This window comes from Marmota monax, unplaced genomic scaffold (genome assembly GCF_021218885.2).
Source record: "Marmota monax isolate L192 unplaced genomic scaffold, Marmota_monax_Labrador192_F-V1.1 WCK01_AAM20220418_F8-fsc00018, whole genome shotgun sequence".
In the NCBI taxonomy this organism is placed as follows: domain Eukaryota; kingdom Metazoa; phylum Chordata; class Mammalia; order Rodentia; family Sciuridae; genus Marmota; species Marmota monax.
Genome location: NW_026692201.1, coordinates 126,867 through 154,385, shown reverse-complemented (window position 1 = coordinate 154,385; position 27,519 = coordinate 126,867). Strand labels below are relative to the sequence as shown.

At 40.0% G+C, this 27,519-nt stretch overlaps 1 protein-coding gene across 3 annotated transcripts; it reads left to right on the top strand.

The window, feature by feature from the left end:
• Positions 1-218: 218 nt before the first annotated feature.
• F2rl1 (F2R like trypsin receptor 1) lies at positions 219-12,511 on the top strand. 3 transcript variants are annotated; one of them, XM_046426801.2, is made up of 3 exons: positions 219-510; positions 6,497-6,532; positions 9,645-12,511. In XM_046426801.2, the coding sequence occupies exons 1-3, from the start codon at positions 429-431 to the stop codon at positions 10,754-10,756; spliced, it is 1,230 nt and encodes a 409-aa protein (XP_046282757.1). In that variant the 5' UTR covers positions 219-428; the 3' UTR covers positions 10,757-12,511. The 3 variants fall into 3 exon arrangements, with proteins under 3 accessions (XP_046282757.1, XP_046282751.1, XP_046282765.1); XM_046426795.2 differs by having other exon boundaries at positions 6,494-6,532; XM_046426809.2 differs by lacking the exon at positions 6,497-6,532 and having other exon boundaries at positions 220-510; positions 9,645-12,334.
• Positions 12,512-27,519: the final 15,008 nt, after the last annotated feature.

Genomic DNA, 27,519 nt, shown 5'->3' with positions numbered 1-27,519 from the left:
AGCACTGCCCAAGTCCGGAAGGACCCGCGCGGTCTCAGCCTTCCTGTCATTTGCATTCCAATGCAACCACCTCACCCGCCCAAATTCGTCTGGCCGTATTTTCCCGCAGTGACTGAGACCTTGGCAAGCCAAGACAACCCAGAGTAGGCGGGAGGCAGTCCCTGGCCAGGTGGCCGGGGGCGGGGACTCGGTGCCAAAGGTTCGAAGGGGCGGGGCCGAGGTGCGCGTTCCGGTCCCAGGGCGTGGCGTCTCTCAGGTGCGCTCAACGGCTCGGGTTTCAGTGAAACTGATCCCGACCTGAGGAAGCGCGCGCAGAGTCTCTGATTAGAGGCAAGTGAAATAGGGGCTTTGTGGGTGTATCGAGTGTGACACTGAGTTTCAAATCAGTAGCGGCGGATTCCCCGCCCGGCGTCGGAGCTGCTGGAAGGATGCGAAGTCGAAGCATGATGTGGCTGCTGGGGGGCGCCATCCTGCTGGCGGCCTCTGCCTCCTGCAGTCAGACCACCCGAGGTAAGAAACTAAGCCTAGGAGGGCTCCTACGGCTGAGGAGCTGGAGTCTGGGGCACTCTGGGCAGGTGGTGGGAGCGGGACGAGTACACCAACAGCTTGCTGCCCCCATTACTACCCCGCGAATCCCTCAGTCTCTTAGTAGCTATAGTGGAGGGGATCCCTGCACCTGGAGGACCCATCGGAGGGACATCCAGGAGTGACTGAAGTCGGTGGAGGCCGGCTGAAGGCAGAGGTGGTCTCAGGGACTTACTTATTGGAGAGGGTCTTGGACGGGGCACTTTAAATTAGCAGGTATTGGTGTGGAGAAGGGAAGGGCAGACAGGAAAGGAGTGCCTGCTTCTAAAAGGTACGCTGAGAACTCGGCCTTTGCTCCCTTGGGTTAGTTCTTTTGCAAACACTTAAGTCATTAGTAGCTTTTCGCACACTCTGGCGACTTCCTCTGGGCTGGTCCCGCGGGGCCCGTGGATTAGCTAGTTGATGGCTCAGGGCAGCGGGGAGTGGGTGGGAGCCTCCGGCCTGGAGCCTTTTGTCTCGCTTTTTGAACCCCCCTCTAACCACTGCAACTTTTTCTTTGGGGTCTGCTCCATAATGTCCAAGACCCAGCGATGGATGACCTGCGTAGAAAAGCAGGTCGGACTTTCAGGCCGTTTGGGTGTCAGGTAGATTTACAAGTGGAATTTCTTGGATCTTGCTTTATGTTCGACTAGGTAACCTTTTGGCTGGAATTCCTGGCCCTTCCATGCCATTCAGAGGGCAGGCTGGGGGCTACCCAGGTCCATAGGCCTGAGGCTGCCAGCCCTGGGAACAGAAGAGTAAGGGAGCTGTGCAGGGCGGTGCTCTGGGGCCAACTTGTGCTTGGCGCCCGGGTTTGATGGGTGGGCTGTTCCGGGGGTGTTTTAACTAGCGCTGCTAGAAGTACAATCTCTCTCTGGCTGAGCAGGTCTCTAGGGGTGTGATGCTGACTGAGGTACTTCTGTTTGGAGACTGCCTCCCATAGGTAAAGGGAGATTTGAATTTCCCTGAGCAATTTGCAGATGTGCTGTAAAAGGCAGTTTCACACTTTTATCCTCTACATAAAAGACATTGTAAAAAGAGCAAATCACGGTGAATTCTTTTCTTTCTGGAGTTACAGAAAAGAGTGTTTTGATCTAAGTTTGAAAATTGCACCACTGATACACATTTTATTGTTCAGTAGCAGAGTAAAGGCATTTATTCATTTGGGGGGAGTATTGAAACTGTTATTAGTGCCTCTCCATTTCCCTTTCTTTTAAAGTTGGAAACTTAAAACTCAGGAGCAAAGGTTAATGTATGCAGACTTTAAAAATGTCTAAAAAAGGTAGAATGAGGAGTGGGATAGCTGGGTCAAAAGGTGGTTCTATTCCCAGGTTTCTAAGGAATCTTCATACTGCTTTCCATATTGGCTGCACCCATTTGCCCAAAGTACTTAAAAACAGCATACTACAGGGACACAGCCACATCAATGTTTATTGCAGTACAATTCATAATAGCTAAATTGTGGAACCAACCTAGGTGCCCTTCAGTAGATAAATGGATAAAGAAAATGTGGTATATATATACAATGGAATATTATCAGTAATAAATAAGAATAAAATCATGGCATTTGCAGGTAAATGGATGGAATTGGAGAATATAAATCTAAGTGAAGTTAGCCAATCCCCCCAAAACAAATGTTTTCTCTGATATAAGGAGGCTGATTCATAGTGGGGTTGGGAGGGGGAACAATGGGAAGATTAGAGGAACTATAGACGGGGCCAAGGGGTTGGAGGGGAAGGGAGGGGCCATGGGGGTAGAAATAAGGGTGGAATGAGATGGACATCATTACCCTAAGTACGTGAATGAAAACACAAATGGTGTGAATATACTTTGTGTACAACCAGAGATATGAAAAATTGTGCTTTATATGGGTAATATAAATTGTAATGCATTCTGCTGTCATGTATAATAAATTAGAATAAAAAATTTAAAAATGTGAATATAGATGATTCAACACTATGATTCAGATAATTCTGTAGGAAACATCCCTGATTATCTGACTTATTATTGTTTTCAGAGTGAGACTGGGGATGGAGAGTATAAAGAATTCACCTGCAGTATAAGGTGAACTTCACTTCACCATGAAGAAAAATCAAGTTACTTGTTAACCAGAGCTATTTAATATTGCACCATGGTTTTTATTTCTCCTTCACACTTGTAATCCTTTGCAGAGTAACTTTCTTAGGTTCTGTAAGTAACAGGAGACTTTCCTCCCAACCTGCAATTAAACTGACTTTGATACAAAGTAGAGTATCATCAAAACTTTTCTGCTCTTTGCTTGTTTTCTTTTAGCTTGGTCCTTCTATGTGCTCCCCAGTTTTCTAAAGGGCAGATTGGATTTGATTTTCTTCCCCAAAGCCTCACTCCAAAAGGCTGCATCATAGAAAAGAACTAGCCTAGAATAACCTCATTTTGTAGGTAGAGGACCATGGATAGGGGAGGGAGCAAGTCAAGGAAAACACCCCAGCAGTCCTCTCTCTTTTCTCTCACAATTGTTGTGAATAATTATTTGTGTAAATACAGTAGATAAATGGATAAAGAAAATGTGGTGTATATATATATATAAATGTAGTATGTGTGTGTGTGTGTGTATAAAACTCTGTCTCCCCACCAGGACATTGACTCCTGAAAGCCAGGGACACTACCATAGCCTCCATAATCTCATCTCATCTCAGTCTTCTCACCTAAACAACCTTAGTAAACATCAAAGGAAGAATGAAGTGAGGGAACTTTCGCAGAATGACTGCTGGTCAGAGACAGTGTGGTACTGAGTCAGCTTCTATTAGATATTTATTCTTTATACCATGCCCCAAGCCCGAAAGGGCCCCTGTGGTTCAGTCATTCCATTTCTCTTTCGGAGACTGGAACTTCAGTTCTCTGTACAGAGAACTTTTAATTGTAAAAGTAATATGTAGTCACTGTAGGGTACAAATGAAAACAGGAAAATATTTAATAAAATCATCCCAACCTCAGTGTAAAATAACCACTCCTGACATTCATTCTCAGCTCCATATCATCCTTTTAAAAATTAGTATTCTATTGATAGACACATGGAATATTTTCAATGATTTATAACATAAGAGAGTAATGAACATGAAGAAGGGGCTTTGAATTTGTGCTTGATCCCTTTTGTTTGCCTTGGAGTTATTAATTAACTTTGATAGGTGATGTTTCATGAAATCTGTATTTGACTTCTTAATGTCTTATTGGCTGGTCAGCTGTTCAAGAAAACACTTTATCCTGAAAGAACACTTTGGAGATTTTCTATTTTCTTTCCTTTTTTGGTACCAGAGATTGAACCCAGAGGTGCTTAACCACTGAGCCACAACCCCAGCTCTTTTTTATATTTTATTTTGAGTCAGGGCCTCTTTAAGTTGCTTAGGGCCTTGCGAAGTTGCTGAGGCTGGCTTTGAACTCACGATCCTCCTGCCTCAACCTCCCAAGCAGCTGGGGGAAATTTTCTAAAAGATCATTTTCTAAAAGATACTTAGGAAGGGTACCCAATAGTTGAAATCTTTTATTTTTCAGCCTGTGCTCCCAAAGGTTGAGAGCAAAAGAACATTTGGGTTGAGGGGATAAGAAGAAGAAGGTTAACACAAAGTACTTGTTTTATCTTGATTTGGTGGGAAGAGTGGGTCCAGTGTCAACTGGAATTATCTATACACAAATAATATAGCAATAAGAAGACAGTATTGTAATACTGTCCTATAATTTTTTAAATTTTACCTAATAAATCGATTCATGGCCAACCTATAGAAATGTGTCCATACTTTTATAAGGGAACTATAAATGTCACAAATTATTGCGACATTTTTTGGTAGATGTTGATATTTACATTTTTTATTTCCTATATTGAATAATATAGTAAATATACATACCGCATGAGTCCTCTTTTTTTACCTTCTCCTCTTCATTTTTGTACGTAACTCAATGCCCCCTTTCTTTTGTTAATATTGTATTTCCTTGTTCCTTTTTTCTCTTTATTTTAGCATTCTTATTTAAAATAGATTTTAGTCTCTCTTCACATGAACCTTCTGCATTGATATGTGCTGGTTTTTTTATGGAAAAATTTAACTGCATAGAAATAGAATATTAGTAATGAATCTCATGTGCCTATCATACAACTTAAATGATTGTTAACTTTTGGCTAAACTTGCTTGGTCTATACCCACTTCTCACCCCTCCTCTCTGGGTTTGTTAATGTTTTTTCTTGTTGTTGGTACTGGGGATTAAACTCTTTACAACTGAGCCACATCCCTAGCCCTTTTTATTTTTATTTTGAGATAGGGTCTCACCGAATTTCTTAGGGTCTCACTAAGTTTCTTAGCGCCTCACTAAGTTGCTGAGGCTTGCCTTGAACTTGCTGTCCTTTGCCTCAGTCTCCCGAGTTGCTGGGATTGTAGGGGTGTGCCACCAGGCCCAGCTCTGGGTTAGTTTTTAATAGCTTTATTAAGATTTCCATACCATACAATTCACCCATGACTTTTAGTAGATTCATAGGATTGTGCACCTTCACCACAATTTTAGAACATTTTTATTATCCCATAAGAAACCTTAGCTGTCTAAAACTCCCCATCTCCAGTCACTGACAACCATTAAGCTAGTCTGTATGGGTTTGTCTATTCTAGACATTTAATATAAATAGATTCACACAATATTTGGTTCTCTATGACTGATATTTTATTTAGCATAATTTTTTCAAAATTATGTCATAGCTTGTATTAATACTTCATTCATTTTTCTTTTTATCTATTTTTTTGCTGTGTTGCTCAAGCTGGTCTTTAACTCCTAGGTTCAAGTGATTCTCCTGCCTTAGTCTCTGGAGTGCTGAGACTTCAGGCAATGCCACCCACCACCATGCCCAGCTACAATGCTCCATTTCTATGGTTGTTTTTTTTTTTTTGGTAATGAGGATTGAACCCAGGGGTGCTTAACTACTGAGCCACATCCCCAGACCTTTTTATTTTTTATTTTGAAACAGGGTCTTGCTAAATTGCTGTGGCTGGGCTTGAACTTGAATTTGAACTTGAACTTGGCAATCCTCCTGCCTTAGCCTCCAGAGTCCTGGGGATGATGTCATGCACCCCTTGCCCTGCTAATACTTCATTTCTTTTCATTGCCAAGTAACATTCCAGTGTATGGATATTTCTCACTTGATTCATCTGTGGTATTCATCTGTTGATGGACATTTGGATTGTCTTCATTTTTTACTACTATGAATAATGTTTGCTCTATGAATATTCATGAACAAGTTTTTGAATGGACATATGTTTTCATTCTCTTAGATATATTCCCTAGGTGTAAGTGGCTGAGTCATATAGTAACTCAATTTAACCATTTAAAGAATGCCAGATAATTTTCCATGGTGATTATACCATTTTTACTCCTACCAGCTGTGTCGAGAGGCCCAACAATCCCTGTGATTTTTAAATAAATCCCAGATCAAATTTCATCTTAAAATATTTTATAATGTATTCATTAAAGATAAGGGATTTGTTTTCAAACATATATGTAATACCATTATTATACCTATTAATAACCCCCTGCCTGCCACCTTTATTTATTTATTTTTTAACTGTGCTGGAGATTGAACCCAGGGCCTCACATGCTAGATAATAACTCCACTGCAGAACAATATCCTCAGTCCTTGCCTCCCTTCACTTTCATTTTCTTTTGAGGCATGGTCTAGCATCTTGTTAAATTGTCCAGGCTGGCCTGAAACTTGTAATCCTTCTGCCACAGCCTCCTGTGTTATTGGGATTACAAGCATATGCCACCACATCTGTCTGCCAATAATTTATTAATATAATCAAATACTCAGGGTTCAAATTTCTAATGGCCTCATAAATGTTATTTTAATGGCTTCTTTGAATCAACATCTAAATAAAGTACATATATTATGTGACATGTATCTTAAATCTTATTTTAGCAGTGCTGGAGAATGAACCCAAGGTCTTGTACATGCTAGGTAAGTGCTCTATCACTGAGTTACAGTCCCACTCCCTTTTTAAAATCTTTTAATTTCACTTCTACATTTCTTTTTCTCTTATTTTTTTGCCTTACAATTTATACTTTGAAAAAACATTGTCCTTTATCCAGTAGCAATTCCCCAAATCTGACTATCTTCTTGGGGTGTTATTTAACATTTCCCATTAGCCCCTTTATTTCCATTAATTTGGTAATTGGATTCAGGTGCTGGACTGGTGTTATGGATTGTATGTTTGTAACCCACCCTCATTCACATGTTGAAATCTAATTCCTAGTGGGATGGTATCAGGAAGTGGGCCATTGAGAGATAATAAGATCAGGGTGGGCAAGAGCCATATATAAATGCCATTTGTGCCCTTAAAGGCTGGAGAACTAGCTCCCCCTTTCTGTGGTGTGTGGATACAGCCAAAAGCCGGCAATCTGCAACTGGAAGAGGGCCCTCAAACTCTACCATGCTGGGGCCTGGATCTCAGATTTCCATACTCCAGAACAGTGAGAAATAAGTTTCTATTGTTTACAAGCCACTCATTCTTTGGAACTCTGTCATAGCAGCCCAGATGGACTCAGACAATGAAATCAGGTTCCTTTTTGGTAGGGTTACCAAAAAGGTAACAATAAGGTACATGTTTCCTTAGAGGCCCAAGATGTCTGGTTATCTTTTTTTTTTTTTTTGGTACTAAGGATTAAACTGAGAGCACATTATCACTGAGCTACATGGGGTAAGAGTTCAGTATTTGAAGGACACTATAATACATAAGAATAATTTTTTTTTTTTAATTCAAAAACTCATTTTGAGGACAGGGTTGTGGCTCAGTGGTAGAGTGCTTCCCTAGCACATGTGAGGCCCTGGGTTCGATCCCTGATACCACATAAAAATAAATAAAGAAAATAAAGGTATTCTGTCCATCTACAACTAAAAACAAACAAAAAAACTCATTTTGGAAAGTTATAAAAGAAATAGTCAGGCATAGTGGTATATACTTGTAATCCCAGTGGCTCAGGAGACTAAGGCAGGAGGGTCACAAGTTTAAGAACAGTCTCAGAAACTTAGCAAGGCTCTAAGCAAGATCCTAAACAATTTAGTGAAAACCTGCCTCAAAATGAAAAATAAAAAGGGCTTGGGATGTAGCTCAGCCGTAAAGTACACCTGGGTTCAATGCCTGGTACCAAGAAAAAAAAAAAAAAGAAGAAGAAGAAATTGAAACAATAGAGATAGGTCTGTCATAAGTGTATGAGTTTCCTGAGGCTGCCATAATAAATTTCCATGAACTGATGGCATAAAACAAAAAAAATATTCTCTCATAGTTTTGGAAGGCTGGATGTCTGAAATCAAGATGTTGGGATGACTACATTCCCTTCAAAAGGTCTAGAGAAGAATCTGTTTCTTCCCTTTTCTGGTTTCTGGTGGTTGTTAGGCGTTCCTTGGTGTCCTTTGTCTTATACTATGGCATTATTCCAGTCTTTGCCTCCATTTTCTCATTACTTTCTACTGTGTCTTCTTCTTTGTCTCAAATCTCCCCTTCTTAAAAAGACACTTGTCCTGGATTAGGGCCTAGCTAGATAATCCAGGATAATTTTCTCAAGATCCCTAATTATATCTGCAAAGACCCTTTTTCTAAATAAGGTAATCTTCACAATTCTGAAAATTAGGACCCAGACATTTCTTTGGGGAAACTACCTTTTTTCAAAACTAAGTAAAACTGAAATACTGACTTCTGTAACCTCCAACACTCCACCCAGGCTACCCACTGTTGGTCCTACATAGGGAAGCCTTGGGAAGTGAGTAATTTTGCTGAACATAAGTACAAAGATACAAGGAGGAAAAGTGGTGGCTGAGCATAAGAATTATCAGGTGAACTCACTAGAGGTATAATATCCTTCCTGGGTATAATATTATGGTACACGTGTCTCTGCATGGTGGAGGCCTACTGTTTTTTATAATTAAAGTAAAATTCTGCATTGTTCTCATTTCCTCCTAAGGTCCAAGAGCATTTGTTTGGGGAGGGATGAAGAGTGGATGTGTTTGTTTGTTGGATTTTTTGTTTATTTTGAGAGAGGGTCTCACTATGTTGCCAGGCCTCCAACTCCTGGATTCAAGCAATCTTCCTGCCTCAGAGGGGCTGGGACTCCAGGCACATGCCATCACGCATGGCTTGTTTATGAGTTTTATTGTTAAATTCATAATGTAAGGGAAGAGGCATAATTTGTTAAAAATTGGTATGTTACATCTTGAAAATGAGAACACAAACTTGGTATCACTGTTCCAGTGATCTTGAGCTTCAAAAACTTGCCTGCCAGCAAGCAGCTATGGAAAGGTCTCCAGGAAACCAGCACAGAAGAAGGGAATTCCTGCCCTCCTTGTGGGTGGAGAGGGAATGTCCCTTGTAATCCTGGGAATCTTCCTTGCCAAGCTCTGGCATAGGGCTTGACTGAAGGCTAGGCTGGATCCTGGCTCAGGGCCAGAGTAGGATAGACAGCCATTACAAAATGAACAATTAGAAACCTGATGTCATGGTAGGGCTTCTGTCTTACACGAGTGTTCATAAAGCAGTTACTTCATGATCCTAAACTGATTTTTACTAGTTGACCCATGAAGGCACATGAGTAAGAATAATCAAGAACTAATGAGTAGGCACAGTTTTTTTTTTGTACCTGGGATTGAACCCAGGGCATTTAACCACTAAGCCACATCCCCAGACCTTTTTTATTTTTATTTATTTTTTATTTTGAGGCAGGACCTCACTAAGTTGCTGAGGCTGGCTTTGAACTTGGATCCTCCTGCCTCAGTCTTCCAAGTCATCGGGGTTACAGGCACATGCCACCACATCTAGCTAGTATGCAGTTTTTAAAAATAAATTGAAATAACTGTCATTTTTTTTCAAGAAATCTTTTCTTGATATCAAGTTTCCCATGTGTGCTTCACAACTCTCAATAAAAAAGTGCCTTCACCCAAAGAAAGCCCTTATAAGCATTTTGTATAATATTCTAATATTATATTTCTGTCTTCCTCTAAATATTTTCATTTAAGCAAACTAGACTTCCTGCTGAAGCATTTAATTCAGCAATAACCCTTGTCTGCTTTTCTCACACAGGATCCAATAGAACCTCTAAAGGAAGAAGTCTTATTGGGAAGCATAATAAGCCCCCTTCAGTCACTGGAAAAGGAGTTACAGTGGAACCAGACTTCTCTGTAGATGAGTTTTCCATGTCCCTCCTCACTGGAAAGCTCACCACTGTCTTTCTTCCAATTGTCTTCACAACTGTATTTGTTATTGGTTTACCAAGTAATGGCATAGCCCTATGGGTCTTTCTCTTCCGAACAAAGAAGAAGCACCCTGCTGTGATTTACATGGCTAATCTGGCCGTGGCAGACCTCCTCTCTGTTATTTGGTTTCCCCTGAAGATTGCCTACCACATACATGGCAACAACTGGATCTATGGGGAATCTCTTTGCAAGGTGCTCATTGGCTTTTTCTATGGCAATATGTACTGTTCCATTCTCTTCATGACCTGCCTCAGCGTGCAAAGGTATTGGGTTATCGTGAACCCCATGGTACACACCAGGAAGAGTGCAAACATTGCTATTGGTGTCTCCCTGGGAATATGGCTGCTGATATTGCTGGTCACTATCCCCTTGTATGTCATGAAGCAGACCATCTACATCCCAGCCCTTAACATCACGACCTGTCATGATGTTTTGCCGGAGGAGGTGTTGGTGGGGGACATGTTCAATTACTTCCTCTCTCTAGCCATTGGAGTCTTTATGTTCCCAGCCTTCCTCACAGCCTCTGCCTATGTGCTCATGATCAGAACGCTCCAATCTTCTGCCATGGATGAACACTCGGAAAAGAAAAGGAAGAGGGCCATCAAACTCATTGTCACTGTCCTGGCCATGTACTTGATCTGCTTCACTCCCAGTAACCTTCTGCTCGTGGTGCATTATTTCCTGATTAAAAGCCAAGGCCAGAGCCATGTCTATGCGCTGTACATTGTAGCCCTCTGCCTGTCCACCCTCAACAGCTGCATTGACCCTTTTGTCTATTACTTTGTTTCACAAGATTTCAGGGATCATGTGAAGAATGCTCTCCTTTGTCGGAGTGTCCGAACTGTGAAGCGAATGCAAGTATCCCTCACCTCCAAGAAATTCTCCAGGAAATCCAGCTCTTATTCTTCAAGTTCAACAAGTGTTAAAACTTCCTATTGAGTTTTCCAGCTCTACAGATGGAGTTTTACAGGAGCTGTGGAGCCTGCTTACTGATGTGGGGAGGTGGCTGTTTATTTCTTAAACAAGCAGGGCTTAGCACAGGCTATTGTCTGTGTAGCTTCTCCCAGGATTGCTGGAAGCTTCCTTGTTTGCATGAGAAAAGCCTCCCACATTAACATAAATGTGTGTCAGAATTCTCCTACTCAAATGTCCTAAAAACTGAACTGACAGAGCAAGATGCAGAAGATAGTGGAACGACAGGAACCCAGTTACCTGCAAAAACTGCACCTGGTGTGAAGGCTAGGTTTCTATCTGAAACTATTTCTTCTACAAACTGAAACTATTTCTTCTGCATTTGGGGTCCATCTTAGCCTTGTTAGGGCTTGAGGGCCTTCAGAGAGCATCAGTCTGATTGACTTTGCAAACGAGGAAACTTAACAAGGTAAAGCTGGTTGGAGTCTGATTTCCAACCAATAGTGAGCAGTGAGCTTGGGTTGGGCGATAGAATTCAAATGTTCAGGGAGCAGCATTCTTGTGCACTTCATTAAAATCACTGGGGATCTTGTTAAAAGTATAAGTTCCTCAGTTTCCATGACAAAAGCTCAGGTGATGGGAACAGGGACATTTTATAAACATTGTAATATTTTTGCACTTGAATATGAGAACTACTTAACTGAGCTTTGCTACCACTTGACAAGGTGCCAAAATAGTTTCTAAGAAGAAAAGTCTGTAAGAATGTTTTGTGCTGGGTGCTATGGCTCACACCTGTAATCCCAGCAGCTTGGGAATCTGAAGTAAGAGGATTGCAAGTTCAAAGCTAGCCTCAGCAACTTAGTGAGGCCCCAAGCAATTTAGCGAGATCTGTTTCAAAATTTTAAAAAGGTTGGGGATGTGGCTCAGTGGTTAAGCACCCCTGGGTTCAATCCCTGGTATAAAAAATTAAAAAAAAAAAAAAATGTTTGGTGCCTTTTTGTGTTTAGCTTATAATGAAATTCCCTGGTTGACTTATTGGGATTTTCAGTTATTTCTTTATTGATCCTTTGAGTTCTTGTGTGTATTACTATTCAAGAAAAATACGATGAGGATCTTCAACATGTAAATACAAATTTTGTACAACTTTTTACTAACTTTAGTCTGAGTAAGAGTGTTTTATAACTAAAAATAGCATGTACCACTTAGTATTTTAAAAAATTGTTGGTTTATTTATTGTGAGTTTTGTTCACCTCTTACGAGCTATGAAATTGCAGAGTCTCCACAGGGTTTGAACCACATCTGTTTGGAAAGTAGCAGGGATGTACAAGAATTTGCAGCATATTTAAGAAGACCATTGGGGCTGGGGTTCTAGCTCAGCAATAGAGCACTTGCCTAGTGCATGTGAGGCCCTGGGTTTGATCCTCAGCACCACATAAAAATAAGTAAATAAAATAAAGGCATTGTGTCCAACTACACCTACTAAATAAATAAATAAAAGAAGTACCTGACTCCAGATTGACTTTATATACCTGTTGTATTTGTGACTTTAAAAATTGTTTTATGATTGTTTTGGTTGATAAATAACACGTGATCCTTTTTCTACAACTTCTTTCTGAGTTATGATTTTGCTTTGTTTGAAGGAGGGAGGAGGAGAAAGAAGCAACAGCCTTACTCTTCCAAGAAGAAATAATGTGACTTTTTTTTGGGGGGGGGAGCTATGCTAGAGAACAAACCTTCACATGTTTATACCATATTTTTTCATAAAGAATATTGTACATATTCCTTTGTGGCAGTTGTTTTTCACTTAGTATGTTTTAGAATTCTTTCCACACCTGGTTCTAGAGATTGACTTCCATTTTTAAAGGATACAGACTCCTTTTTTTTTTTGGGGGGGGGGGCATTAAAACAGTACTGCATTGTACATTGGTGTATAGACATCTTTGAAATTAGTTTGTAGGATAAGTTTCTGGAAGTACAAAAACCAAGTCCAAAGTCAGATACCTATTTTTGGGGTCTGGGTATAGCTTAGTGGTAGAGCACTTGCATTAGCATGCCCAAGACCCTCAGTTCCATCCCCAGCATGGGTGGAGGATGTTTTGTGCTGGGTGCTATTTTGCTGAATTGCTTTTAGTATTCTTTTTTTAGTACTAGGGATTGAACTCAGGGGCACTTACCACTGAGCCACATCCCCATCCCCAGCCCTCCTTTTTTTTGAGACAGGGTCTGGCTAAGTTACTGAGGCTGTCCTCGAACTTGCAATCTAGGATTACAGGCGTGCACCACTGTGCTGAGTCAGGATTCTTCTTACTATCAAAATACTAAACTTGTACTTGTTTCCTGAAATGCTTATCTACATTTGATGCCATCAATCTTTTGAAATTTTGCTGATCTGATTAGGGGGAAAAAATCCCATTGTTTAATTTTTATTGAAGAAGCAGCACAGCCTAGTGGCTGAGTGCAGGTCCTACGGAGGTTTTTGTTACTTTAGAGAAGGTTATTCCAGTTTTACAATGAGAATAATATTTCTTCCCCATAAAATCGTGAGGATAAAATATTGGGCACATTTATGCACTCATAAATACTCACAAATATTATGTTGTATTTTCACCATTCCAGCATTCCTGTTCTCCCTTATCCGGATTTTCACTTTCCATACTTATCCATGATCAAACTATAGTCTGAAAGTATTAAATGTAAAGTTCTGGAATAAGCAATACATAATTTTTTAAACTGCACACTATTCTGAGTAGCGTGATGAAATCTTGTGCTGTCATGAATCATCTCTTTGTCCAGGGAATCCAAGCAGTATGCACTACCCAGTTGTGTTTCAGCGATCAGATTCATGTGGGCTATCAGTTGCAGGATCTCCTGCTTGTGTTCAAGTAATCCTTCATTAATAAGAGCCACAAAGTGAATGCTTTTTTTTTTTTTTTTTTTTTTTAAGAGAGAGAGAGAGAACTTTTTAATATTTATTTTCCAGTTTTCGGCGGACACAACATCTTTGTATGTGGTGCTGAGGATTGAACCCAGGCCGCATGCATGCCAGGCGAGCGTGCTACCGCTTGAGCCACATTCCCAGCGCTCGTGAATGCTTTTTTTTAAAAAATATTTTTTTAGGTATAGATGGACACAATGCCTTTATTTTATTTATTCATTTTGATGTGGTGCTTAGGATTGAACCCACATATGCTAGGCAAGCATTCTACCACTGAGCTACAACCCCAGCCCATGAATGTTTCTTTTAAGTGAAAATATGTAAAGATATTTTGAGGGAGGAGAGAGAAGAGACCACCACCATATAACTTTTTTATTAAAGTATATTGTTATAATTGTTCTATTTTTAGTTGCTGTACCCTAATTTATAAATTAAACTTTATCATAGTTATATGTGCTTAGGAACAAACTACTTTATATGGGGTTTAGGCATCCACTGGGGGTCTTGGAGCATACTCCCTTAAGGGTGAGGCAGGGAACACTCTTTTCTGTGATTATTGACATCTCTTTTCTGCTCTGCCTTTTTTTTCCTTTCAGTACCATTTAACCTTAGTTTTCTTTGCCTGTGCTCTGCTTTGAATCTCATAGCAGGCCTTTGAGGTTGTCCTCCTATTCTCCACAGGTGAGAAATGGAAAGGTGAACACAGGATAACAGGCTTCACAGAAGCCCCACAGACTTTCTATAGGCCAGTCCAGTGGATGAAACTATTTTGGTATTTGGATTTCTTTATTAGTCATTTTTATAATATATACTGATGATTTAAAAAAAAAATCCAACAGAACAAAATCAAAAAATTTCTAATTTACTGCTCATAACCATTCTTATTTCCCTGATAGAACGGAATTCTATAATAATTTTTTAATGGAAAATATAGGTATAGGTATATTATACTATTAAGAATGTATATGTGGGCTGGGGACCTAGCTCAGTTGGTAGAGTGCTTACCTCTCATGCACAAGGCCCTGGGTTCAATCCCCAGCACTACACACTCACAAAGAATATATATGTAAGCCAAGCCTGGTGGCTCAGGAGGCTGAGGCAGGGGGGATCACAAGTTCAAAACCAGCCTCAGCAAAAGTGAGGCACTAAGCAACTCAGTGAGACCCTGTCTCTTAAAAAAATAAGAGGGCTGTGATGTGGCTCAGTGGTTAAGTGCCCCTGTGTTTAGTCTCCAGCACCAAAAAATTTTTTAAAAGAGAAAGAATGTATATGTATACATATGTATGCACATATAATTAACTTAGAAATCAGCTAATACAGATTTATTCTTTTTTAAACACATTCATTCACTATACCTCATTAATTTTAATAACCAGGTGGTATTCCATGTATGGATGCCCCAAAACTTAATCAAAAGTGCCTATTAAAGAATAGATGCAGAGGCTGGGAATGTGGCTCGAGTGGTAGCGCCCTCGCCTGGCATGCGTGAGGCACTGGGTTCAATCCTCAGCACCACATAAAAATAAAATAAAGATATTGTGTCCACCTTAAAAAAATAATAATAAAAAAAAAGAATAGATGCATTTCTTGGGGCTGGGGCTGGGGCTGAGCAGTGGTGCACTTTCCTGGCATGTAGTGTGAGGCACTGGGTTCGATTCTCAGCACCACATATAAATACATAAATAAAATAAAGGTCTATCAACAACTGAAAAACAAAAAAAAGAATAGGTGCATTTCTTGGTTCATTTTTACCAAACCTTTGAATCTATATTCTTTTACATCAAAAGATGTAAAAGATGGACTGGGGGTGTAGCTCAGCAATAGAGTGCTTGCTAAGCATACAGAAGACCCTGGGTTTGATCCTCAGAATTACAAATAAATAAATAAATAAAGAGAGAGAGAGAGAGAGAGAGAGAGAGAGAATAAATGATTTTTTTGTTCTCTGTGTGTGTGTTGCTGGGATGAGAACCCGGGGACTTGTGCATGTGAGGCAAGCACTCTACCAACTGAGCTATATCACCAAGAAAAGAAATGATTTGAGAAATAAAATAATATTTGCTAATATAAAAGCTTTTCTTCTTTTTTTTTTTTAAATCAGGAATTGAACCCAGAGGTGCTTAGCCACTGAGTCACATCCCCAGCCCTTTTCTCCCCCTTTGAGACAGGTTCTTGCTAAGTTGCTGAGGGCCTCACTGAGATGCTGAGGCTGGTTTTGAACTTGCAATCCTCCTGCCTCAACCTCCCCAGCTTCTGGGATTATAGGTGTGCACTACCAATTCTTTTTTTGTCTTGGAGAAGTGGCTTGGGAAATTTCTGGTCCATCTGAATTAGGACCCTGATTGGAAGGAGGAGAAAGTGGGGCTGAGAAGAGAAGTGCCTTGGTTGTAGTTGTCTTTTTTTCTTGTGTTTGTGTTATATAGTCTGATTTTCCTGAAGGATCTAAGTCCTAGAATATCTGAACATTTGAATATTTTGCATTCCACTGGCTCATTCACTATAATAGGCTCCTCTTACTTTTGAAAGTGAATGGAGATTTGCTGTCCTGCTATTCAGGACACAAATGCTAAGCTGAGTTGATTGGGATTGTTTCACTGGGCACTTTTTGTGTATCACTTCAGTCAATCACAGCAGGAGTTTCGAATTTATAATTAATTTCCTGGTTATCAAGATTTCAAAAGCCTGAGGCTATTGTCTCATCAGTATGCATAGTTCAGTGATTACAACTTTGTTTCTGAAACTTTAACCCTCTGCAGGCCCAGGAGTGGACTGGAATATATTACAGAATCAAAGGTTGTCACTGCTGTCCCCCAAGTTTTCTCTGGGATTTGTGTGTCTTCTCACAGAGAGGTTTCTGATTGCATATGAGTGAAAGGTGTGTGTCTAGTCCTCCCCCTTGGTCCCCAGTTCTGAAAAAAACAAAACAAGTCCTTAGAGACTGAAAATCAAATCACCTCAACGCCAGGCCTTGAGACTTCTCAGAGATGGTTGTTATATTTTAATGCAAATATTTGGAGTCATTCAGATAACACCAAGGAAATACCTTTACTGAAGGAATATATGAAGAATTCCTGGTTTGGGTAGGAACTGCTCTTGTTTAAGCTTGTTGGCCAATCTATGGACTGTTTCCCAGCCTCTGTCTTTATTGGTGAGAGATTAAGCATGACCAGAGTTACTGGCCACCTCCTCCTGCAGAAACCACAGCTCAGAGACATTGTGAACTCCAGGCAAACCATCAGCATTCAGCAGCAGTGTGAGTGGTTCATTCATTCATTCCACAAGCATTTATTGCAAAATTGCTGCAGTATTATATATAAATAATTAAGTCAGGACTTTTATCTGAGCTGTGGTATAGTGATGGGGTTGATTGTCTTAGTGAAATACATGGATATTAAAAATAGCAACAGGGGCTGGGGTTGTAGCTAGTGGTAGAGTGCTTGCCTAGCAGGTGTGAAGCACTGCATTTGAATGTTAGTACCACAGAAAAATAAATAAAGGTATTGTGTACATCTACAACTCAAATAAACCCAGCCCTCTAGTGTCCAGGCTACTCAGAGTCTTAAAACCATAGCCCATCACAAAGCAAAGTCTTGAGAATGTCAGAAAGTCAAGGACAATGCAAGAGACAAGAAGGGTTAAGAAGAGCCACTATTGTGGCTTACTTAACTCTTGGAGGGTGGAGGAGGTCAGGTGCTAGGCATTGACTTGGTGGTGCTTTCACTGAGCCGTATCTCCAGGCTGGTCCCATTTATTTATTTATTTATTTATCTATTTATTTATTTTTAACACAGGGTCTTGCCACGTTGCCCAGGCTAGCTTTGAATTTGGCATCCTCCTGCCTCAGCTTCCCAAATAACTAGTATTACAGGCATGCACCACCATGCCAGGTGTTGCTTACCTTTCTAAATTCTACATTGCTTACAACTTTTGAAAAATAGCTTTAAGCCAGATATGGTGGCACATTGTTGTAACCTCAGTGACTCAGAAGGCTGAGGCAGGAGGATCATAAGTTTGAGGCCAGCCTCAGCAACTTAGTGAGATCATATCTCAAAATAAAATATTAAAAGCGCTGGGAAGGTAGCACAGTGGTAAAGTACCTGTGGGTGCAATCCCCAGGGCCAAATTAAAAAAAAGAAATTTATAGCCAGATGTGGTGGCACATGCCTGTAATCCCAGCAGCTTGGGAGGCTGAGACAGGAGGATCTCGAGTTTAAAGCCAGCCTCAGCAACGGTGAGGTGGTAAGCAACTCAGTGAGACCCAGTCTGTAAGTAAAATACAAAACAGGGCTGGGGATGTGGATCCTTGGTTGAGTGCCCCTGAGTTCAATCTCTGGTACCAATAAATGAATGAATGAATGAATGAAATCTTGAATGTTTAAGAGCATAGACTGAATGAACATAACCCTCCCCTTCCCACACACATCCTACATTGGAACCAAGTTACTCCCTTGTGTGATGAGATGTTTTCTATTCATGAATAAGCCTGTGTACCTATATGCTTTTTAAAAATAGGAGTTATACTATGTATTAGTTTTATATATATATATATATATATATAAAATTTACCTCAAGACTTTGTAGTTTAAATCAATACTAACATGTACTAACTTTCATGATGTCTGTGGTCGTGGATTAGGAACAGTTTTGGGATCTCATAAGTAACAGTTAAGATGCTGGTTGGAGGGCTTCAGTTGTGGCTCAGTGGCAGAGCACTTGCTTGGCATGTGTAAGGCACTAGGTTTAATTCTCAGCACTGCCTAAAAATAAATAAAATAAAGTTATCTACAAGTAAAAATAAAATAAAAAGATACTGGTTGGAGCTGCTGTCAGCTGAAATGCTTTTCTGGGGCCAGAGGATTCAGTGTTCGTGTACCTGACTCACAGGCTGGCAAGTGCCATCTGTCGGCAGGAAGCCTCAGCTCCTCTCCAGATAGGCCTCTCTACAGGGCTGCTTGAGTGACCTCAGATGTGAAGGCTGGCTTCTCCAAAACAAGTGAGGCAGAAGAACAAGGAGGAACCTGGAATGCCTTGCCTCAGAGGTCACAGGCTGTCACCTCCACCATGCTCTGTTGGTCACATAAACCAGCTGCAATTCAATTTGTCAGGAGACTATGTAAGAGACTATGTAAATAACTAAAGAAGATCACTGGGGACCATACTGGAGTCTGGCTACCACACTGTGTATATGAACACATTTTGTACATTATTGCCATATCAGCATTTATATAGTAACTTCAGTATTTAATTTAATTGTTTATTTACTTCTGGAACTGGAGCTTGAACCCAGGGGCACTTTACCACTGAGCTACTTTCCCAACCCTTTTAATTTTCATTTGAGAAAGGCTGTCACTAAGTTGCCCAGGCTGGTCTTGAACTTGCAATCCTCTTGCTTCAGCCTCCTGAGTTGGCCTCCCGAGTTGCTGGGATTATAGGGATGTATTACTGCACCTGGCTGACCTCATTATTTTAAATGACGACATCCACTTTATGCATATACCATAATTTATGAGGTCTAGTTTGTGATATACAAATAATAATTGAGTGACCATAGTTCGCTCATTCAATATTTGCCCACCAAGGATCCTGTGTGCCAAGACATGGTTTAGGGCCTAAGGGATATTGTAGAGAACAAAATAGACAAGAATACTGTTTATTCCAGTGACAGTTTCTGTTCATTCAATTGGAATTGTTTTTCACTTTTTAAAAACTTCATTGTGGAAAATTGTGTATTCACACAGGATTGCAATTACTGAAGAAGGAACCACCACAGTTCCGCCACTCAGTCCCCCAAATGATCAACCTTTGGTCAGCTTTACCCCATCCACACCCCATTCCTGTTTATTCTGAAGCAAATCTCAGAAATCATTTTATTTTACTTATAAATGCTTCTGTGTCTCTACTTTAAAAGATAAGGATTTTAAAAGATCATACCTTAACAACAACAGAAAACCCCAATTCCTTAATATTAAATACCCTGTGTGTTCATATTTCTTTTGTTAAAAATATTTTTAGTTGTAGATGGACACAATACTTTTATTTTGTTTATTTAGTTTTTTAATGTAGAACAAACCCAGTGGAGTGCTTTCTTGCTTTCTTTTCTTTCTTTCTTTTTTTTTTAAGTTTTCAAAATCAGAATCTAAAGTTCAAACATTGCAACTGGCTGTCTTTTGAATCTTAAACATCTTTTCTCTCCCCTGTAATTTATTTGTTGATGAAACCAGGTTGTTTGTAAATTTTCCTTCTCAGCCTGGGTTTCACTGACTGTATCTGAAACTGGAAATTTGAAAAGCTTACCACAAGATATGAAAGGGACTCGGCTGGCCAAGAACTCTGGTTGTCCAACTATTCATTTAGCATTTATGGGGAGCAACTAGAAATGCTAAAATTCCTACCAGTTTGCTCTCCTATGTGGATTCCTATGGTGATCTGAAGACCACAATGCAGATCTGGCTGACTGTGCATGGGTGTTCACACTGACAGGATTCACCACATGGAACATTTGGCAATGCTGGCATTTCACATGTGCCTTCTGCTCCTGCCTGTTTGTTCTTATTTCTCCAGAATGTCTATCATCCTATAGTTGTACTGTTTGGGCCTTCTTAGTTTCATTTCTCAGGTGGGAAAGAGTGGTTATTTTGGAGAGAGAGAGAGAGATGTTTTCAGTCTTCAGAACCTATTTTTAATTTTTTTCCTTCAAGATATAATTTATTATATTAAATATTTCTGACCTGTCTCTGAACTTCTCTGTTTATTTTTATGTTATTTTTTTGGTGATGCTGGGTCTTGCATATATACTAAGCATGTGCTTTAACCCCCAAGCTACACTTTCAGTCCTATTTATTTAATTGACAAGTAACAATTGCATGTATTTATGGAATATGAATATATAAAGAGTTTTGACATATGTATACATAGTAGAATGGATAAGTCAACTATTTAATATATGCATTACTCACAAAAATTATTTTTGTTGTGAGAAACTTAAAATCTGCGCTCTCAGCAATTTTCAAATATATAATACATTCTATTAACCGAGGTTATCATGAGGTACGATAGCTTTCCTGAACTTATTCCTCTTAACTAAAATTTTGTTTTCTTTGACCAACTCCTCCCCACCCCCACCCACTTTTGTCTTCTTTTGAGATGTAGCTCTCTAGGCCAAGAGTAGTCCTTCACCTAGGCTCATGGGCTTGGCCTGCCCTGCACTAGCCAATCTGAAGAGGACCTGCATCTTTTGAGAATGGGCATAAACTGGCATCTGGGTAGATGTACGGAAAATTAGGTATATCTCCTGAGTAGGTCTAAGGAGGCCAAACCTCAGCGTGAAGTTTTCTTTGGTCTTCTGGCCTGGATAGGAACACAGAAGTTGAATTTCTTGAGGTGCGATTGAAGGCCAAGCATTCAAGACGATCACCAGCAAAGGAGCCAGAATGAAATGAACTCTGCCAGGCAAGGGTCCTGCCAAAACCTCAGGGCTCCAACCTGTCATGAGGCTGTTTTCTTTCTTTCCCCACTTTGTAGCCAAGATAAGACCACATCTAGAGAGAAAGCCCTTTGGCAGTCCCCCTCTGCCCTTGTCTGTCTTCCCCAATCCCCACCCGATGTCCCAGAGCCCTCTCTTCTCAAACCTCTCCTGGATTGAGAAATAGGAATCTTCTACAAAAAGAATTTTTATCTGAAAGTTGCCCTCTAGGCAGATGAGGTAAGCAGGATGCTCTTATCTTGATTTCTGGGGTTGGTAATTAGCAAGGCTCCCCCTATTCCCAAGGACCTGAAGTGAGCGAGAAGCCCTGGCTGTGATTATCACAGTTCTGAGGAACTCCCTGTGTCTGCCAACGTCGTGACTCATGTCTCAGGCATGACTTCACTATGGGTGTGTGTGTGGGGATGAAATCAGGAAGACCTTTAAGTTACAACCTGTAGCCCATAAATCTCTGAGTAAAGAGAATTGGAAGGCATCAAGTTTGCAAGAAATTGCTTGGGTAGGGTGTGGTGATGCACACCTGCAATCCCAGCAACTCAGGAGGTTGAGCCAGGAGGATCACAAGTTTGAGTCCAGTCTAAGCAACTTAGTGAAGCTGTGTCTCAACATATAGAATAAAAAGGGCTGCAAATGTGGCTCAGTGATAAAGCACCTCTGAGTTCAATTCCCAGTCTCCCCCCACCAAAAAAAAAAAAATTGTTTGGGATGGAACGTCCCCCTGGTGGGACTGCAAATTGGTGCAACCATTATAGAAAACAGTATGGAGATTCCTCAGAAAACTTGGTATGGAATCACCATTTAAACCAGTTATCTCACTCCTCAGCATATACCCAAAGGACTTAAAATCAGCATACTATATAATGATGTGACCACCTCAGTGTTCATAGCAGCTCAATTCACAATAGCTAAGCTATGGAACCAACTTAGATGCCCTTCAACAGATGAATGGATAAAAACAATGTGGTACATATACACAATAGAATATTACTTAGCCATAAAGAAGAACAAAATTATGGTGTCTGATGGTAAATGGATGGAACTGGAAACTATCATTCTAAGTGAAATAAGCCCAACCCCCCAAATCAAAGGCCCAGTGTCCTCTTTGATATGTGGATACTAACTCACAATGGAGGGCCAGGAGGAGTGGAAGTTCACCAAACTGGACAGGGGGAATGGAGAGAAGGTAGGGAGGATGGGAATGGCAAAGACAGTAGAATGAATCAGACATAACTTTCCTATATTCATGTTTGAATACACGATCAGTGTACTCCACATCATGAACAACCTCAAGAATGGGAAGTTATACTCCACGTATGTATGATACATCAAAATACATTCTACTGTCATATATAACTAAAACAACACCACCAACAAAAAAATATAACAAAATATCTTTCAAACCCAACAGTCAGTTGAAAAGGGAAAACAAATAAATGCATTAATTTAAATAACCAGAAATGGATTTACTTGTAAGGACTTTTTAATTTTTCTCCTAGAGCAATCAAATAAATCAAATAGTAAAGAAGAAAATGCAATAATTGCTGTAAGAGAAGGTTTCATGGAATATGGCTTCATAGACGATGTTGTGGTCCACACTTCATTTTCTTTGAGGTCTTACACCCTTATACTAACCAAGATAATCCAGCTTAGCTTATGAAATCTGACAAGGGTACAGCCTATGGCAGTAAGGATGCAGGACAATGATTTTATTTCTTATTTTATTCATTGCAGCATGAGGGAGAGAGATAGTGAGAACAGGAATGAAATCCAGGTCTCCTGAAATCCAGAACATTGCCACCAGGTCAGGGTGGGGGAAGGATGGACATATTTTATATTTTGATTTTATTTTCTGCATTGGGGATTGAACCCAGGGTCTCACATATGCTAGGCAAGTGTTCTACCACTGAGCTACTATCCCCAGCAACATATTTTATCTTAAAAGACTTTGTTATACTATTTATGGTGGAAAATAATGTGTTTTGGGTTGCCCAATAAGATTAAAATCTTACTTGCATTGAAAAATTATAGGATGTTGGGCTGGGATTATGGCTCAGCAGTAGAGTGCTCGCCTAGCATGGGCGGGACCAGGGTTCGATTCTCAGCACCACATAAAAATAAAGGTATTGTGTTGTGTCCATCTACAAAAAAAGATTCGTTCTCTCTTTCTCTCCCTAAAAAAAATTATATGATGCAAAAAATTTTTTGTGTCCTTGATAACATTGTTGAAATACAAAAACAACCAATATTTTTTTAATAATTTTTTTTACAATATCTTTATTTCATTTATTTCTTTTTATGTTGTGCTAAGGATAGAACCCAGTACCTCACGCATGTGAAGCAAGTGCTCTACTACTGAGCTACAACCCCAGCCCCTGAAATAACCAATCTTTATTATGTGAGATAATAAATGTTCTTATTAAGTTTAAACTACTTTTTAAAGTTATTTTATTACCTGATGATAAAAGCATTATAATTATGTGCAGTCATAAATTCTTCAAGTCTAAAGAAAGAACAATAGAAGCCATAATTTTATTTCTTCTCTTGGGAATATATAAAAGTAAGATAGACAAATAGCTAGGCTATGAAAAGCATTGGTATGATACAAGTTCTTAGTGTATTTCAGGGGAGTTGAAATGAAACAGTTTTGATAGATCTCAGGGTTCTCATGTCAGGGCAGGGGAATGAGGTGGGAATTGTAATCATATAGTTTGTAGATAAAACTATCAAGTGGAGGAAATTGCCGGGGTAACCCCATAGAGCAATAGAGAATGCCCACATTTAAAGGGCAGTTGTTAGAAGACAAAGCTCCTGCTTAAAAAAGAACTGAACTGAATGGGAGAAAAGTTAGAGAAGTTAGAGGAAAACCAAGATAGCAAAAGGTCATAGAAATCAAGAGAACAGAGGCTTTTTTAATTTTTTTTTTTAACCAGAGTCTTTTGAGAAGTCAGGAATGGAAACAGTGTCAAATACAACTCAATAATATCATGGTCTTACACATGATATCTGTGCTTCCATATTTACTCCCACTGAGATGTCATCTGTAGGTAAAAATGTTCCCGAATGGACCCTATTCTTTCTTTTCTTCTTTTTTTGTACTGAGGATTGAATCCAGGGCTTCTTGCAAGCTAAGTAAGTGCTCTTCTACCACTGAGCTCCATCACCAGCACTTTTTGTTTTATTTGAGATAGGGTCTTGCTAAGTGCCCAGTTCCAATTATGTGTGAGAACTCAGGGGATTCTTGACACATTTAGAGAGTCCTTCATTCCTTCTCAATCTTTTGCCCTTATTCTCTTTGGTCTGACAGTCATGGCACAAACTGGTACAGGGAGCATTAGGTCAAGAGCAAGAGTAAAGTTGTGGGAATGGCTGATCCAGTTAAGATCTAATGTGCCCAGTCCCCAAGGCCAATGGATAGGGACTAATTGTCACCAATTCTAGAAAGTCTTCAGAATTCACTTGTGGACTTTTATTTCACAATTATAAATTCTGTTTATAAATAAGTAATGATGAGAATTTTTCAATTCACATCTCCTTAGAGGGATGCTACATAAGAAATAATCTTTATGGTCATGCTATAACCTCCAAAGAGAAAAGTCCCAACTTGGATACATAGAATATAAAAAAATCTAAAATAGTATTAAATTATAACCAGATAATTTGCTTTAGCTGGAGAAATGTAAATGTTAAAGCACACGACTTCCATTAATTAGGCTTGAAATGAAAATAAGAGAACTATATTCTTACTATGTGAACTTTAGAAATCAATGTTGACAAATATTAGGATTCTTTTTTTTTTCCTGTGGGTACTGGGAATTGAATCTAGGGGCACTTAACCACTGAGCCATATCCCAGCCCTTTTGAAAATATTTTATTTAGAGACAAGGTCTCGCTAAGTTGCTGAGGCTGGCTTTGAACTTGGCAATCATCCTGCTTTAGCCTTCCAAGCAGCTGATAAATGAGGATAAAACAGAACAGACAATAAAATGACCAGGCAGTCAGGATAATGGGCCTCATTCAACCACACTGGAAGCTAGCCAGTAAACACATTAATGAGCATCACCAAAGCCTATTTCAAATTAAAAAGCCTTGAGGCTCACCTGTGGGAATACTTCCAGCCAATTCCTTTGTCCCAGAGGTAGAAACTGGAAGGTGAGGGTGAACCCAGTTGGAAGTTACTGGAAAGAGGATGGAAGTGAACCCGAATGGTAGCCAGGATGCCTTTTTAAATATCTATTTTACATAGATTTTGTTCTATATTCTGTCCAGAACCATATATAAACTTCTAAGCTGGCACACCAAAATGGGTTCTTTTGCTATCAGGCCCCCTCCCCTATGGTGGGAGTTCTATCTCTTCTTGCTTAAATAAATCCTGCTCCTTTTACTCTTCCCTTCTGTGACTGTTGCTTTTTTTTTTTTTTTTTCTTTTTTCTGGCACCAGGGATTGAACTCAGGGCACTTGACCACCGAGCCACATAATTTATGTAGAAACAGGATCTCACTGAATTGATTAGGGCCTCACTTTTGCTGAGGCTGGTTTTGAACTCCCGATCTTCCTGTCTCAGTCTCCCGAGCTGCTGAGGTTACAGGTATGTGCCACTGTGCCCAGTTGTCTGTGGCTTTTATCCTTCAAAATTTGTGAAACAAAATCCCAGAGGAAATTGGTGAGGCAGCGGGAATTGAGTCTCATCTCCAAACTCCAGTTTCACTGGGAGGTTTATAGGCGTGTGCCACTGCACCTGGCTAAGATTAGAATTTTTGACCCACTTTCACCACCACCAACCTACATGAACTGTTAGAGAAAGGAGTTAGCACACTGAAAAGGAGAGAATGCCTTTTTTTTTTTTTAAATCCTGGTCTTTTAAAAAGAAATAGTATGCATCCCCTCCCCAAACAAACAAATGAACAAAAAAAACCCCAGTAATGCAGAATCTCCACACCCAGGCTCACAACCAGCTTTGCTTAAAAGAAAGGAGCCTCATCACATGGAGATGAACTCCAAACTCCAGAAAATCTCTTTCTCTCTCTCTAGAAAAATGCAGTCACAGTTAGCCTCTGTGACTTTGGGTAAGTTTAGTTTGTAACCTAATCTGAAACTGGCAAATCCAGTCTTTCAAGGCTGTTCCTCAAGTAGAAAGAGATGACAATGTTCTGGGCTGAGGGCGGAGTTTCGTAGAGATTCAATCTGCCTAGCAGGATCAGTCTTGAATGGGGCAAGTCAATCAGTTGGAGTTCTTAACTGCAAGCCTTGGGAGCTGACTTAGCTGTTGAAGCAGAAAAGTTCTGGGTGGTGCATGAAACTCTTGTGAGAGCTGCAAAAAAAAATAAGACTTTGAGCCAAATCTTCCAGGAAAAATGTTCAAAACCACAATGCAAAATTGGCTGGATGAAAACCACTTCTAGCATGGCCACCAAGCTCTGCAGAACTCAGTTTGCACCACTGGACTTGGCAGCCATTGCCACTAACCACTGTGTGTTTATACACCAGAAACTGTACTTTCATTTGGGATAGGAAACAGGGGGCGCTGTAGGATGGGCCTACACTACAAATTTCAGAGGCAGAACAATATGGGGGTTGTCTCCTGGAGACTCTGAGATGGCTCTGCCCTCTCAGTTGATCACTGTGGGTAGCTGGGAAATGGGTTACGAGAGGCTTTAGGGTTCTGGATTGCATATCATGCAAGCAAACTCCTGACAAAAAAGTCCTGATGACTTTCAATGACCTTTGGATATTATTAGAGGCTTTCTAACTAAGCTGGCATTGCTCAGCTGACACTGAGGTGTGAAAGTGCAGGGCTTTGCAATATGAGGTGAGGCTTTCAAAATCAGAAACAATGATTTGTTGAAAGCCCAATTTATAATGATATTCAAGGTCACTTGCAGAAAACTCACAGTCATTTCCCTTATGTTTTAATTTCTTGCATTGCCATGAAAGGTGCTATAGAAAGTGGGAAACAGTACTCTCTCCTGTAAGAGCCTGGCATGTTCTTTCTGAGACCACATAAGAACGTATTCACTCACATTTTTATTTGTGAAAAAACTCTAATAAAAGAAACAACTGGGGTGAAGGAGAGTTGGTGACATTTCAGAGACTTATGGTAGATTAATTTATATATTTCAGTATTTGTTATTTTTGTAACAAGTTTTTATGCTCATCTGATCTGGGAGGGGAGAGGAAAGATGACATTTTCCGAAGTTGATTTAAAGAAACTGTTGTGGGGCTAGGGCTGTAGCTCAGTGGTAGAGCGTTCACCTAGCACACATGAGGCACTGGGTTCAATCCTCAGCACCATATAAAAATAAATAAATAAACTGTTGTGAAGGATATTAAAAAAAAAAATAAAAGAAACAACCGGGGCGGGGGGTTGTAGCTCAGTA

Coding starts and splice junctions, on each gene's coding strand:
- F2rl1 (XM_046426795.2), top strand. CDS start 429: ATGCGAAGTCGAAGCATGATGTGGCTGCTGGGGGGCGCCATCCTGCTG. Junction 511..6,493: donor CTGCAGTCAGACCACCCGAG/GTAAGAAACTAA, acceptor ATCTTATTTTAG/CAGTGCTGGAGAATGAACCC. Junction 6,533..9,644: donor CAAGGTCTTGTACATGCTAG/GTAAGTGCTCTA, acceptor TTTCTCACACAG/GATCCAATAGAACCTCTAAA.